This window comes from Diabrotica virgifera, chromosome 1 (assembly GCF_917563875.1).
Source record: "Diabrotica virgifera virgifera chromosome 1, PGI_DIABVI_V3a".
NCBI lineage: Eukaryota > Metazoa > Arthropoda > Insecta > Coleoptera > Chrysomelidae > Diabrotica > Diabrotica virgifera.
Window position 1 is genome coordinate 99,232,783 of NC_065443.1, and position 17,642 is coordinate 99,250,424.

Genomic DNA, 17,642 nt, shown 5'->3' on the forward strand with positions numbered 1-17,642 from the left:
TTCTTCTTCTCCAGGTGCCGTCTCCGCTTCGAAGATTGGATCATTAGAGCGATTTTTACTTTTGAGACCGTGGCTCTAAATAATTCGTTGTTACTACATGCAAACCATTCCCTAAGGTTAAAAATGAATACACATTTTCAAATTCTTCAGCCACGAGCTACGTCACCTTCCTGTGGATCTTTTTCCATGGATTTTTCCTTGCATAATGAAAGGAAGTATTAGGTATTTATCTCCTCTCATCACATGTCACATATATATCTCAGTTTTCTTCTCTTATAGGTCTGGATCCCGCGTATGGTTAAAAAATATTTATTTTTTATTTTTTGGTCAAATTGTGGTAAATTGTCACATTAGAAACCTCACTTTTTCAAATGCAGTACGTTTTTTTTTGTTTCAAATATCCCAATCCTGAAATTAACTGTCGGCCATCATTTTTCGAGGCTTCGAATTTTGCGCCCTCTACAATATTAGTGTACGCGCATAAATGAAAAAAGATATATTTTTTGTACTCTCTAAGAGTTAGATATTAATATGTAAAAAATTTTATGTTCATTTCTAATAAAGGTTCTAAGAAAAAAATTCTTGAAAAAAATGATTATTTTTGGTCTTCTAAAGTGTACTACATAGTACATTAACCCATTAGTGCGTAGAGAGAAGAAAAGTGAAAAATAAGTTTAAATTGCGAAAAAAATCCATAAGCACATCATTATAAATTAAACAAAAATATTATATACCTAGGCTATTTTTTTCTGAGTTTTGAAAAAAAGTCAAATCCGTTTACTGTCCGAGCAAATTTTTATTCATCCCATAACTGCTCAATATGATTGAGATCTGGGCTGCATGCGGGCCATTCTAATCTTATCAATCCAACCTCAATTGTATGAGTCAATCAGGGTTTTTATTTACAAAAAATGGTACAGCTCTTACTAGAAAAAAGATATTCGGATAATTCAAAAAATAAAATGTTGGTGATGCCTCCGGGAAAATATGACAGGACTATGAAACAAAATCAGCTATTCCATTTTTCTACAGAATTTTTTAAAATTAGGAGAAAATACAACGCTTCCTTTCACCCCTGTACAATGACATGCAAGCAAAATTTTTTGTTACCGGAATAATACTAAACAATACCAGTGCCGGATTTATATTGTTTACGAGTGTAGGCCACTTTATTTGCGCCGCCCCATGTACCTTACTAAAATAATAATTTTCCATATGTAGTAAGAAACGAACTAAGGTTGATCAAAATAATGAATTAGTCATTAGGAAGGGCTTAAGGAAACAATAATTACAATTTTTTACGGGACTTTTTAATAGCAAAATCATTTATAATATCATCATAGTTTATAGTGTTCATTATCTCTGCTTCTATGTAGAGAAGAGCCAAAGAATTCATTTTTTCTTGAGACAATAAAGACCTTTGATAATTTTTTACTCGTTTTAAACAGGAAAAACTTCTTTCCCCAGAGCAATTCGTAGCCGGAGTCGAAAGTGCGATGCGGAGAACTATATCTAAGTTAGGGTAAACATTAGACAGCGAGTGATTCCTCAAAAACGTTGAGAGACTGAGCAATGAGTTTGATCTAGGCTTCACTGCACATTCTGAAACATTACTAGAGGAAATGTAATTGTGAAAATGCACACATTCTTGAACCAAATCTTCCTCTAAATCATTGGTAACTTTCACCAACAAAGTATAAATGATTAAATAAATATAAATAAATAAATAATTATTGAGAATCACTGATTTTTTCTTCAGAAGTAAGTAGTCGTTATGTGTTTTGTATAGATAATAGCGAGGCGACTCGAGCATAGCGTATGCAATCGATGCTTGCAAAACACTGCCGCTTTGAACTGTGCGGGCGGTTTGTCGAATGTCGAGCGCGGGTAGGAAATGGAGGTGGTTCGGCTCATGTTCGGCTGCATTGAGTCACTGCTCCCGCCGCGTCGTCGCCCCGCTGCTGTTATCCATCAGTCAGATACAGTCACACAATAATAGTATAGTAGATATTATTAGTATATTATTATGTAGATAAAAACGGTAAAAATACCTAGGATTGATAATTTTCGATATGTGAGTTTCTATGAGAATTTAACGTATTAGTATAAAAAACCATGAGACAACCTGTGAACTTGTTTGACCTTTATTCTCTATAATTAAGTGAGCTTCCTGTAAAATCTGCCGCCCCTAAGACGCTGCCGCCCATAGGCCGCGGCCTATATGGCCTATTGACAAATCCAGGACTGAACAATACGAATACACGTACCTACAAACTGGTGTAAGAATCTTGAAAATCGGAGCACAAATAATAAAGTTATAAATTGTCAAACTTAATAAAAAATTTTGGGTGGCGGATTTTTTTGCCGGTGAGTGTAGCTTCAATAATATCATTTTGTATATCACTTGAAACTCTCGAAAAAACGGTTGTTTTTAGATGTTGACAAAATTTTTGATCTTTTTTGGCAATTAATGTTAACAATTTCCTGTAAGTGCCTGGATTGTCAGAGTCGTCGCACCCAAAACGACCACGAAACGCTAGTTCTTGTTTGGCCCAAAAACATACAGTATCTATTATAAGTGTGCTAAGGATATACCTTTCTGTTTTTTTAACAAACTCATTATGTTTAGCAATATTTGCTTTAAAAGCTTGGTTAAGAGAACTTTTGATTTTTGTTTTGCCAAACTGAATCAAATTGGGTATACATCTTACATGTAGGTAATGGAGAAATTTCATGTCTCCTTTTTAAAAATCTAACACAATTTAAATCGTGAACCTGGTCCACCCATTTTTCTGTAGAAACCAGAAGACATGGCCAACAATACAGTATATTTTTCTTGCAACCATAATATAACCAAGGATTTTCACTGTACCAACTAAATTTAAAATATCGAACTACTTTTGTTCATACCTTTTTTAAATTGTTTAAAATAGGTGTTTCATTTTTAATCTCATTTTTTTCTTCAAAATTATACAAAAGGAGAATAACTTTTCAAGTAGTTGATCGATTAAGAAGCGACACTCATCCATGGTTAACTGCACGCACACTTTTTATAGGTACTGTCACCAATTTTAAATGTGGTAACAGCGCTACTGATACACAGCGCGCTTATGCCGTCGCTTCTTCAAAATTTTCAGTCACAAGCCGATCCCGAGCGCCAGCGTGGTTATATAACCATTGTAACCAGAAATGAATCTGGTAATAGAGTATAATAAAGTGCAACTGAGTCACATAAACTCGCCAATATTTTCGTGTCTAGGAGTAGTTGGCTATTTACTGAGTTAGGTACTATTACCACATAATATAATAATATATTTCTATTGGTAAAAATATTGGTAAATAGAATTATTCATCGTCATAAAATATTTATATGCAAGATTTTTAACTGTTACCAATGGTAACAGTGGTTACATGGACGCTTCGCCAGTGTAGGAATATCATCAGAAGAATTACAAAACAAAACATACGTTTATTGGGATATTTTGCATATCCGCTAAGTAACAGAGCACCAAATATAAGATAAAGCTAGAAAAATTTAGATTTTGGTGTTTTTACGAGCCATAAATATTTGTTTGGGAAACTATATTATCCAAGATGGTTTGTTAACAAGATAAGCAGGAAAAAATCTACTGGAGACTCAGCATTCTGAGTTTCATAGGAAGGTGGTATGGTGTTTGGAAATCAACATGTATATTATTATTCAAATTTGAGTTTATCCAGTGCTTTTTTACGCTTAGCTTTGGATGGTGCATATTCCTCAGATTCGACCAAATTTACCCTAGAAGTCTGAATATAAATATCTGCACCATCTTTATCAGTATCGTCTACTTCTATCAACTCCAACAACTGATATAATGATAATCTGAAAATAATGCGATCGTTCACTTCTGTGAAAACGACGATCTGCTGAAACTACGGAAGTCAGAGAAAAACAAGAAAAGCACGCTGAATCAACTGGAACTGCAGCACAAATAACCACTACTCCAGATGAAGCAGTCGAATCTTCAGACCAAACCCAAGATCAACTACCCGAACCCAGAAAAGAGATTCAAAATCCCACAGTTGAACCACAGCCAGGATGTTCTTGGATGGAAGATCAACCGACTGGCTTACCTAAAAAAAAAATAGTGCGTTTACAGCGGTGTCCCCTGAAGTATTATAGAACTAGTATTACCAGTTCCAAAGAGTCAATGTACCAAAAGATCAAATCGAAAAAAAGGTAAAACAGCAATAATAACAGAGTCCCCCTGCAAAGCTGAACTATAAGCTGAGAAGGAAAAGAAATATGCTAAAAAGAAAGCAAAAGAAGAAAGAAAAGAGCTACGAATCAAGAAGACATTTTTTAGGGAACTGGAAATGAAAAAAAAGACAAACAAGAAACAAAAACAGAAGAGAAGTGAGTGATGAAGAAACAGGCAGCCGAAATGGCAAGAAAAAATTAAAGATGAACAACGAACCCGATTCAAGTGATGATGACACTGAGGAAGACGCTGAGTGTTTGTACTGCGGATATTTTTACTCTAAATCTGATGAAGGTTGGATTAGCTGTGTACACTGCAAAAAATGGGCTCATTATTCATGTGCAGGAGTGGACAGTAAAGACGACGAAAGCATTCTTATATGTGAATTCTGCCATTAGAAATGATTGTAATGTCCAACCCCATTCCGCCCCATAGGTGGGGCGAGACGGGGCAATGTGCATTTTTTTTATAATTAGATATTTTTGTTCGTTGCATTTTTTAAATTTAATACATAACAAACATGTAATTTGTTGTTTAAGGATTTGATTAAAACGTTTTGAAATAAAATGATTTTTATTGCCCTTTTTTGCTTTAATATATTATACAATTATATGTTAACTACCCCATTCTGCCCCGCCTACCCCTATAGGGCTTTTCATTCACAGTCATTTGTTTCGAGCTTCTGCAATATGTCGTATAATCCGTCTATATCAGGGGTGAGCAAAAGCCGGCCCGCGGGCCGGATACGGCCCTTTTCCTTACTTTATCCGGCCCGTTGAGAAATCCCGCAAGCCATTTTTTTAAGAGCGTACGCGCAAAATTTCGGTCAAATGCTTTCTAAATGCATTTATTTTTTCGAATCTTGAGAAAACTAATAAGTATTTATGAAAAATTTAAACGCAGAATGAAATATTACATTATTGCAGAGGGCCGAAAAGTCCCTGAAAACTTCTATAATGTTCATTTTAATGAGTCACAGGGGTGAAAAAAAAAGACAATTTAGTGCGATTTTTAATTTGACATATCTCATTCAAAAGAAACTGTTTATCTAAGGGACTTTCGGCACTCGGTAATAATGTAATCTTTTATTCTGCGTTTAAATTTTTAAAAAATATTTTATATTTTTCTCAAGATTAAAAAAATGAATGCATTTAAAAAGCATTAGTCCGAAATTTTGCGCCTACGCTCGTAATCTCTTTTATGCGATTTTGTTGAAATCAACAGTAGGTATTAGTGTTCGTAGTGTTCATATAAATAATGAATCTGTATCTTCTGCTTTTCTTAAAATTGTCTGTGTTTAAACCGGTCCAGGCGCGAATATTTTTCGGCCACGGCATTTGTCGTCTACCAGGCCCCCTTTTCCTTCGATTTTACCCTTCATAATCAGCTGCTGCAACAACAACGTACTTATCATTTCTAAGTATGTTCTCCTTCTTCTTGCTGTCTTTATCCTTTTATTGAAGGTCAAAAGTTCTCTAGTCCTTCCCCATTCTGTGTAACACCATTTCGTTCGTAATATAATCGGTCCATGGTATTTTCAAAATTCTCTTTAAAAGCCACATCTCAAAAAATTCCAGATTTAAGTCATGATTAACAATCCAATGTTTTGCTGAAGATGGGGAAGGAATGCGAAGTCATAAAAACCATACAAACGAGAAAAGTGGAATATCTAGGCCATATAATGAGAGGGGAAAATTACTCCCCGCTAAAGCTCATAATCCAAAGAAAAATCTTGGGAAAGAGAAACGTGGGACTTAGGAGGAGTTCCTGGTTGCGAAATTTAAGGGAGTGGTACGGGTGCAGTTCAATACAATTGTTCAGAGTAGAGTTGCACAAGTTTGACTTGAATGTTTGAACTTGATTTGAGTTTGACTTAATTTCAAGTCAAACTCAAGTCAATCCTTCTGATAAATAATTCAAGTCAAGTCAAACTGGTCAATCGTACAGGTTTGAAAATTCAAACTGTTTGTCAAACTAGTTTGAAACGGTTTGAAAAATAATTTATTTAGTAGATATACTTTTTTGTCGAGATTGACATGTTAGTTGACAATTAAGATAAGAAAATTAATAATACAATGAGTGCCACATAAAAGTATCTTGATAAAGGAAGCGATTATAATCAAAATAGGGTAAATTTTTTGAAAATGATTCCTGTACGCTTAGAATTGCTTGCTGGTAAGTTTCGTTTTATCGATATAACTTTTTTATATTAGTCTCACTAGAATAAAACAAAGAATTCGTTGGATAGTTTTTTTATCATACGAAATGTAATTTAATCTACTTTGGAAGATTTAAAGTATTACGTAACGCAAGTTGGGGGAGGGTAACGCAAGTTAGTAAATGGACTAATTAAACATCTAAGATCTAACAACATCACGAGAAAAACCAAATGCAAAATATACAAAACCCTGATAAAACCGGTCCTTATATATGGATCAGAGACATGGACACTGTCGAAAAGCGATTAGAATTTATTAGGTACGTTTGAACGAAAAATCCTCAGAAACAATCCTCATAAGGGGGTGAAAGAAAATGACGTATGTTGGAGGAGGGGGTCATGTAAAACGTTACGGGGGGAGGGGGTTTCGAACAGCGCGTTACACAACATTGTTTTATAACTTAAATAAAAAAACTACGGAGTCACAATCTCCCAACTTTCGTTTATATTTTACATATAACCCCTGGATTGTATTATATTGCCCCCTCACGCTCCGCTCATGTTACAATAGGACAATAGTATTCAAGTGAAAAAATCTTAAAATTTGTCTTAAGATCAAGCACAGTAATACATGTTTGCAATAAATAGCTGGACCTTTCTTCACAACAAAAGATGAAAAGGTACAGATGGGATAAAGAGGTTGTAAAATTGTGTTACGATACTTGAACGGCTGCTTTAACAAAAATTTATGAAGGAACAACAAAATATTATATTTTTGATAGAGTAGGTTTAATGAATTTTTTGCGACTTTGCAATGTCGTCTTAAATAATTAGTTCACTAATTGTCATTTTATGGCACTGTACTTTAATTTTACATATTACAAGTATGCACTTTTTAATTTTCATTGTTTTAAAATCACCTGCCGCAATATCAAATAAATCAGTACATATATTTATTTTTCTTAATTAATTCCACTTCAACTACAGATTAATTTTTTTCTCTTAATTTTTGCAGTAAGAGAGAAGAGATACCTTCAAAATTAGACTCAATTTGATCTGGTACTTGTTCTGAGCCGAAAAATATTCAGGTTCAGATATTATTTCACAAAGCACACACTTCAAAACGAACGTAATAAACAAGCCAAGCACATACCTCTTAATATGAACTACAAACTAATTTGCGGAGTAGCAGAGTACAGATTAAGACCTATCCAAATTAGTCAAACAAAACTCGGTACGCTCTCAATTAGAATTGGAAATAAACACGTTGCGCAATATGATATTCAAACTTCAAACTGTTTGAAGAAGTTTGATTTCAAGTCAAACCTAAAGATATCGAAATCAAGTCAAGTCAAACTTTTTTACAGAAAAAGTTTGGTTTTCAAGTCAAGTTTGTTGAATAAAATCAAACTAGTTTGACTTGATGCATCTCTAGTTCAGAGCTGCAGCCGACAAAGTTAAGATTGCTGTGATGGTAGCCAACCTCCGATAGAAGATGGTACTGCAAGAAGAAGAAAAACAATCCAATAAAGAAGAATAGAGTGAACATAACATTTTCATTATTATCCCGGTTTTTCATGGCGTTCTCCGCCTTCCGGTTTCCAGCTTCGTCGGTTGTTGCATTCGCCAGGGTGAAGGTTCCTATCCGACATTTCTCGACATAGTCAGGATTGTTTCGGCCTTCCTCTCTTCCTTCTTTCCCTTGGCGTCCATTTTAAAATTTGTTTTGGCAGCCTGTCATGGTCCATTTTTTCTACATGACCATACAAGACCAGTTGTCTCCTTTAAATTTCGTCTATGATGGTTGACTTGACATAACATTTTACCATCCGATATCAGATTTGCAAATTGAATCTTTGGTTACTCAGAAATTTCTTCATCTTCACAAAGGCTGATCTTGATTACTCTATTCTTGATCGAATTTCTAAATTTAACTTTTTATCTGGATCCTGGTTATGGCTTAATATAATGGACCGTATTAATAATTTTGTAATTTTACTGGGCATAAATTGTTCGCATGTACACCCAAGTAAGACAATTTATTATAACTATTATTTATTATTAACAGTCAAATGTACCTACTTGTCCATTTGTTTTAAAATGATATTTATAGTATTTTTGTCAAAAAAATTTCTTGGGCAGAAAAAAACTACCAAAAACATTAGCGTGTGCGTAGCGTACATACCTACTGGGTATAGGTCTCCGGCCCGGGAGACATTTTGAAAATTTCATTTTGGCCCACGCTTAAAAGTATTTGCCCACCCCTGGTCTATATTAATATTATATTCTCCTTTTCATGAACATTTTTCAGTGCGTCACAAATTATAGAAAAAAAAGTAAGTCCGTGATAATACACATTTATGACATTTATTCTAACGTGACATTTTTGTTAAATCTGACAGTTGTCAAATTTTATTTTCAATTTGGAATAAAACCAAATCAATTGTGTCTATTGCATTTATCAAATGGTATTTTCTTTCATTTGTATAGTCTTATAAATTGTACAGATTATATTGATAATATTATTATTTTATTTAATAAATAATTCTTTTTTGATTATGGCGCCATCTATCGACAACTAGAATAATCACCGAACTAGAATAATTACCAAAGTATTCAAAGACGTGCCTTTTTTTCTGTCACATACAATTTAATGCGTTAGAGAGAAATCGAAAAACTGTGACGAACTGAAAGATGATCATGAGAAAAAGAATACACATATTATACAGCATATTATGACAGAAGCTCGAAACAAATGACAATCGATGAAAAGCCCTATTAATGACGCACTGGTAAAGAATCGTGGACTCAAGTATAGTTGTAATATTGTGTGCGCTACTCATTTTTAACATTTTTAGCGGTTTCTTATTCTTTCTAACACATAAAAACATTTAACTAATGTGTTGTTTCTTACTTAGATTGTTCATTCTTAGAAACAAGTGTATCACATAAAAAATCTTGTATTTATATCATTAAATGCACCTCACGCGAGGACGTCACGGTAACCGCCAAAGGGCAAGGGGTCACTCGGAGAGCGGTACAGAAGAAAGAAAGAAACGATGATATCTCCATCTGAAGGTGCTCCTGCAACGCGTAGGCTACGTCCAAGAACTCGTTCTCATTGTCCTTTACGATAGTAGTCACACCAAGAAACGCAAACAGTACTTGTAATTTCATATTATTATGCTGGCCGACTCATAAATGTGCCTCTTTCCTCCTTTGTACACGTTAGTGAGATGCGCGACTGATATTCTTGTACTGAACACAAAGTTTATCTGGATTAGAATGTTTTAAGGTTGGTCCATGGAAGATAAAACAAGTGTCTTTGTGTAACAAGTGTATTTTTGTTTTATGAATATATATTACTGACAATGCGTAGGAGATTTATAGATCAAGAGATCGAAAATTTTACAGGCAAATCAGCTGTTTACTTGAAATATCCATTCATTAGTAACTAACGTGTGATCCAAAATTATTGTCACCATAGGTGGCTCTGAACGACAGAGATAGCTATACAGTGCATGTCTATTATTAATTCAGATATGAGTCCGCTAGATGCAAAACACTGTATTTGCAAAAATTGTAAAAATTGAGTTTCAGCTGACAGTTATTTGTTACATGTTATATCTATCTGCTGATGTAGAAATTCACCTGCAAAGTAAGGTATTTTCTAAGAAATGGGCATTAGAAATTTTGAGTCAAATGCAAAACTGTGTATTTTGAGCCTATGCCAGTTGCATAACTGTGCAATTGCAATTGGCCAATCGCTTACATTTTTTGAGTCACATGACACGTCACATGTGCCCATGTCAATTACTCCATTATACGCCATTCTGACGTAGGGTTCAGCAAGACTATAATACGAAAAGGGAAAAAGATTTCTTTATTGAAACCTAAGTTACAATAGATTGGATGTTAATTGAAAGGAGATAAATCGTCCATAGCTCTCCTTAGAAAAAATTTTGGTGAACATTGGAGAGACCAGCCGGATCTCACATTTTATAAAATAATAGATACTGACGTACAGACTCATAATGATGAGAGTGCTGAAAATGATCATATTGACGATGCTTCCACATAATTTCTTCCTTATTCGTAACACATTAGGTTTGGAAAACCTAAGACTAGTATCCTAAGACTGATAATCCAAGAAGAACTAATATCGTTAATGGTTGACTATTATCATGTATTTGCAAATATGTTAGTTGCATAAATCTGTATTTACATAGTTCACTTGCAAAAAAGTATTTTCAATTTTTTTCTTCCTTTCCTAGCAAACACAATAGCTTTCTAAGAAAAAAATCATTATATTTTACCTAATAAATCTATCACAAAAAAGTACCATTTATTAAATCTAAGGTTTTTTGCAAAAGTTATCAGTTTTTGGCAAATAACTCAGTTTGACTTATACAGTAAATACAAAGTTTTGCATCTAGCAGACTCATATACTTTACAGTTTACGTCAACTTTGACAGATACTTGTCAGTGTACGTACGTCAACTTAAAAAACACTATATGTAATAGGACTTTTCATTCACAGTCATTTGTTTCGAGCTTCTGTCATGTGTCACACAATATTAATATATCTACGTCATACGTTATTGGTATATATACCAATGATACAAACCAAAGACGTATGGCGTAGATATATTAATATTATGTGACACATGACAGAAGCTCGAAACAAATGACAGTCGATGAAAAGCCCTATTGAACATAAAACGTAGCAGAGGAAGCAAAATTTTAACTTTATACGAATTAAAAGGTCTTGAGATTGGGTGTCTTTTTTCAACATGTTTTCTTTGTTTGGAATGGTGATCATAACAACACTGAATATAGCCGATTAAAACAAGACATACCTACGTAATTTTTTGCACGGATAGCTTTGATTCCAATAATTGTGGATCGCTCGTTATATTAGTTTGTTGTATTGTATAATAATAATATAAACAATATTATACACCCAGAAGATCAAAGCAATCTTTTTGTCATGTGGCATTCAGCAATTAATAACTCAACCTACTAGTCTAGGCGCCAAATAGAGGTCACCGTGTCCTTTTCAATTCTGATGGACAAACTCAACGGTTTCTTATAGATGTTTGGCTGCTGATTACTAATTTCGAGGGTGGATTTCGATCCGAGTGGTCAAACAATTGTTATAAACAATTTAATTGTTTATAAGGCTCTCGCTCATAAACTAAAAGAGATAAAAAAATAAAATGTGTTCCTTAATAAAAAACGACGAAAAAAACGTTTACTAAACTTAAATCCAACAATTAGAACTCAAGGTATTGTAAAATTAGTGCACAATACAAATTGCAAGTTGCAAAATAAGTATTTTTCGAAGCCTTATCGATCGTAACTCGGCTTCTACTAATGCAAATGAGCCTTAGAAGATCTCATTTTAAGGCTTAAATAATAGGCTTCTAAACAAAGTTTGTTAAATTACATTATCTTTATTTGTTTTAAAGTTACCCCGTTTGAAGTTATAATTTTCTTAAAAAAATTATACATTAATTTGTTTATAAAGGTTTCAAACAAATTTGAGCTATAAACAATTATATGTACTTTAATTAACAATAATGATAGAAGAACTCAAAAGGAACAATTTGAGCTTATGAAAATGTTCGTAAGTTTGTTTTTGGCCAAGATATCGATATTTTGGCTAGGAATTTCGTCACTTACTTGACTGTGAGCCAATCTTGAGCCTCATAGCGCGCCATTAAAATATCGATATCTTGCCCAAAAATACACTAACGAACATTTTCAAAGCTCAAATCGTTCCTTTTGACTTCTTCTATTATTATTGTTAATTAAAGTATAATTGTTTATAACTCAAATTTGTTTGAACCCTTATAAACAAATTAATGTACAATTTTTTTAAGAAAATTATAACTTCAAACGGGTATAACTTTAAAACATATGAAGATAGAGTAATTTAACAAACTTTTTTTGGAAGCCTATTCATTAAGCTTTAAAATTAGATCTTTAAGGCTCATTTGAATTCGTAGAAGCCAAGTTACGATCGATAAAGCTTCGAAAAATACTTATTTTGCAATTTGTATTGTGCACTAATTTTACACTATCTTGAGTTCCAATTGTTGGATTTAAGTTAAGTAAACGTTTTTTTCTTCGTTTTTTATTAGGGAACACATTTTATTTGAAACATTTTTTTATCTCTTAGATCTTTAAGGCTCATTTGAATTCGTAGAAGCCAAGTTACGATCGATAAAGCTTCGAAAAATACTTATTTTGCAATTTGTATTGTGCACTAATTTTACAATATCTTGAGTATAATTGTTGGATTTAAGTTAAGTAAACGTTTTTTTCTTCGTTTTTTATTAGGGAACACATTTTATTTGAAACATTTTTTTATCTCTTTTAGTTTATGAGCCAGAGCCTTATAAACAATTTAATTGTTTATAACAATTTTTTGACCACTCGGATCGAAATCCACCCTCAAAATTCGTAATCAGCAGCCAAAATTCCGTAAGATTGAGTTATTCCATAACGTTGAGTTTGTCTATCACAATTGAAAAGGACACGGTGACCCCCTCTGGCGCCTAGACTATACTAGATGAGGCTACTAATGAAACCTTAATGGATTATGTTTTTGTCAATAATGATCTGATACGAAACGAGGGAAGCACTTTTCAATCTGCAAGTTCTAATACAGACAGTCAAAGATAGCAACTGCGATGTGTAGATATGTATAATTGATTTCGATAATGCATCTGGCAAAATACCACATGGGAAATTAATCGATGTCATTGAGTCCTAAAAACATCAGGACTCGATGGTGAGAAGACTGGCTTCAAACTTATATCTCCAACAAACAGCAAAAGTGCGATTTGAAAATTAACTGTCCGAGATCTTCACAGTTGGAAAAGGAGTTAGACAGGGTTTCATACTGTCACCAGCATTATTTAACATATATACTCTGAAAACATCTTTAGAGAAGCCATGAACCAGTCAGCAGATGGTATTGCAGTAAATGGCCAACTTATAAACAATACTAGATAAGCAGACAATACAGTATTGCTGTCAGAAAGTGTGCAGAGGCTCCAAAGAATGATGAATAATTTTGTAGAAACATGAATCAAATACGGCCTAAAACTAAATTGTATAAGAAGACAAAAATAATGGTCATTAGTAAGAACACCAACATAAACGCCCAAATTACAATAAGCGATACACTGTAAAGCCGCGTCCTCAATGGTAAAAATTTGCTACGAACTAGCTGTTCGCCTCAAATATTTGCGTGCTCGAGGGTAATAGTGCTAATGTGGACGTGATCGTCGCATAAATAGGACGCAAGAATTTTCGACGCACACAACGCACACTTACCATCAGTTGTCGGTTTTTGAGAGAAGATTTGCGTCGCATACGGTGTGCAATGTGGAAACTGCGTTCTTTACTCCACACAACCTGAGCAGACGCAAACAACGAACGATAAACAAATTTTCTGCGACGCAAATTCTTGCGACGAACCATTAGTTCAATACGCACTTAAAATTTACCAGTGAGGACGCGGCTTTAGAAAGAGTAGAGAAAATTATAATATGCTATTTGTACTGGAATATTAAGGATGCATTTGGGTTGTAATTCAACATGTCCATTTTAAACAAGCATTATACAGTGATGAGCGCGCTAATAACCTGCAAAATAACGCAAAAGATGGAAAACATATTAAGTTGTGAGATAAAAAGAAATGAAACTAGTAGAGTTGGGAAATTTAGGGATAAAAACGTATAAATTTACATTATATTTATTGTTTCCCACCTTTAAGGTACGATTCCGACATCGACGGCAGGCGGCAGACGGCAACTGCAAATGGCAGTTGCAGTTGTCGCCGTGACAGGCGTCCCTACTTTGCACTATTAATTTGTATGAGACAACGTCAGCTAATAAATGCTAATAACTATACAATATAATAGAGTACAGAGCAAAGTAAATACGTATGTCATGGTAACAACTGTAACTGCCGTTTGCTGTTGCCGTCTGCCGCCTGCTGCCGATGTCGGAATCGTACCATTAGGCCTATTTCATACTTTACGACTTCGGTCGTCACGACAAACGGTCGTAACGACAGTTTGTCGTACATTTCATTAGTCCAATACAGGAATACAGCAATGTACGGAGCCTTTCACACAGGACGACCACGACTAACTGTCGTGCCGTTGCTCTTCGGCTGTCGTCCAATGTCACTGCAATGGACGACGATTGTGTCGTGCCGTGCTATTAGTGAACCACGGGCATAAATCAGTGCTTCCATACTTACCGTTGTAAAACCAGTGAATCCAGTGGCACGTACCTACATAATGGCAGACAATATAGATGGGGAATTTTTACCTACATAGATACAATATATAGGTAAGCATCTCATTGGTATTATCTTATTGTGAGGACAAAAATGTCAGCATGAACAATTTTTATGACTTTTTCAAAGTGCCGAGGAATGGACCCTACTATAAAATGCATTATTATCAATGTACCCTATTATAAAAATTAAATCATAAATGTTTCATAGGGAAAATCTAAAATTTCTTGTTAATATTTTAAAGATTCTTTTATAGCACAGTTTAGTGTCCAGTGACATAAACGTAGATATAAATTCGTGTTTTATTAATGATTATTTAAATATGTAGATTTAATATAATCGGTATATTAAATAATCTAAAATCAGTTTTTTAAACGGATCTTTTGAATATTGAAAGATGAAAATTGAGCCCTATAACAATAATTATTGTTCACTAATTGAATTGTATTTATTAACAAAATAGGTACATATTTTTTTATACAACATATTGCTACTGAACTGGGACAACAAAAATGGGACAACAATCCTTAAAGCAAGCATTTAACTTAATAATATCTAAGCTGGGATTACCAAAGATGATCAGGGCGAATAAAAACAAAATTTATGTAATTTAATGTTTTGTATTTTGATAACTTGTATGAAGAAAAATTTGGAAGTGCACCGCAAGAAAGGCTGAGGGAAATAAATGATATGGGGGAACACCTAAGAGAGATTTCAAGAGAAGAACTGGTAAAAGCGATACGAAAATTAAAGGTAGGTAAAGCTCCAGGGGAGGATGAAATTGCACCAGAAATGATCAAGTACTTAAGAGAGAAAGGGAAAGACTGGCTATGTACAATATGCAAAGGACAAATATGTATCGAAGGAGAAAAGGATCCCAAAGGATTGGGAAAGCAATTAATTATTACCAATATATAAGAAGGGCGAGGAAACTCTTTGACACTGACGGATATAATTAAAAAAATTATTTTGGTCATTTCTTAAATCTCCAAAAAGTGTATGATATAAACCTACTTTTTCCCTCTCTTCTTCCATTGATTGGATGCACCCAATGTTGGCGATTACGTCTCTGTCTTTTTTACGGCGATAAATTAACCATAAAGCCAAAATTTTTGCCCGATTCATTCTACGCCTTGTACTCTCTACGACAATAAGATGAATACTGTCGTAAAGTGTGAAAGTCCGATGAGCACGACAAACGGTCGTACGACCGTTTGTCGTGCCGACCAAAATCGTAAAGTATGAAAGAGGCGTTAGACGTATGAGAAGAGTAAGTCAACTAAAACACAGTCGCAGTTGCCAAATTTGTCTGATACGCTCAAAGGTGGGAAACAATAAATATAATGTAAATTTATAGGTTTTTACCGTTAAACTTCCCAGTTCTACTAGTTTCATTTCTTTTTATCTCACAACTTAATATGTTTTCCATCTTTTGCGTTATTTTGACGGATATTATCGCGCTCATCACTGCATTATTTGTATATTTTTTATTACTTTTGTATCTCGACACTATTCACCTTAATCGGAGTCATTTCAATAATCTATATGTTTATCAACCAGATAATGTTTATTAGTTTATTAACTTAATTAAACCAGTGGTCACATATGGATGTGATACATGGACCCTCTCAACCACTAATGAAAATCAACTGAGAATATTTGAGTCCAAAATACTAAGGAAGATATTTGTACCAACCCAATGCAGCGATGGTTCGTGGAGAAGTAAAATGAACCACGAGCGGGATGAACTAATGCAGAGCCAGATATTGTTAGATTTGTAAAGTCACAAAGACTAAACTGGCTTGGTCACCTAGAAGGAATGCCAGATAATTGAGCTGTAAAAGTAATCCAGAGATGGAAGCCCCAAGGAAACAGAACAAGAGGAAGGTCCCGTAAAAGATGGATAGACGACGTAGAGAGGGATCTTAAAACCATGAACATCAGGCAGTGGCGAAGGAAAGTATCCGACAGGGCAGAATGGAAGAACATTGTTAAGCAGGCCAAGACTCACAAAGAGTTGTAGCGCCATTAGAAGAAGAAGATTTGTTTATCAACCGAATCTTGTGAATAAAAATATTTCTTTTCTATTCTATTCTAATTTTGATAAAAAATTTTTAATAATAATTTCGCACACGTTGTAATCATATTTTTAATAATAAATTAAGAATTACCAATTCTCTTAAATATAACTTATTTCATACTTCATAGTAATTTCTTGGAATATAGTCCCATTGTCCCACTGTGCATCATTGTTTTATATGCCTTCAAAACTAGTTTTTGTCACTCGCCAAAAACCGAGTATGAAACAAAAAACAATTACTCAAGTCGGCTATGCTCATTTTACGGAATTTTATATTAACTGATTTTCTGTGCCTTACTGCAACGCCAAAAGGAGACATTTTTAATAACAATTTCGTAAATGTTGATAAATATTATTTAGTGTGTGATTTCGGGTGATTTATAGTTTATAGTAGTATATTATAGATCGTATTGTCATTTTGTTTTTGATTTCGGTATTTGTGAGTGAATTAATGGTAATATCTACGATACGATGTAGATCTGCAAATTGCGGTAGGTCATTAGATGTTATTATAATCCTTTTAGATTTTTCGTATACTTTGTATAATTGTCTGTTAAATAAACAGAGTATGCTAAAATAAGGATAATGTTAAAATAATAATTATTGTTTATTGGAAATCATTTTGAAGTGAAGAAGGACAGCAAACAGTGAACGCAGTGAACGATTATATGATTTAATTTATTCATTTTACATAATATATTACTGTATTCCATATTTTATATGATAATGTCTGTCCTTGGATCGCATGCTTCGTCACTGTTTTCTCCTTATGTTCTTGAACGATGCTATATTTTATAAAGGCTTCTTTTGTTTCTTCCATATTTCTTGTGTTAAGGCCTTAGT

General features: G+C 33.9%; 1 protein-coding gene across 1 annotated transcript in view; it reads right to left on the minus strand.

The window, feature by feature from the left end:
• Nucleotides 1–3,696: 3,696 nt before the first annotated feature.
• LOC126891333 (uncharacterized) overlaps nucleotides 3,697–17,642 on the minus strand; it is a 50,269-nt gene continuing 36,323 nt past the window's right edge. Inside the window, exon 2 of the mRNA XM_050660513.1 lies at nucleotides 3,697–3,912. Coding sequence (XP_050516470.1) covers nucleotides 3,697–3,912 — 216 coding nt within the window. The remainder of the gene's footprint in view (nucleotides 3,913–17,642) is intronic.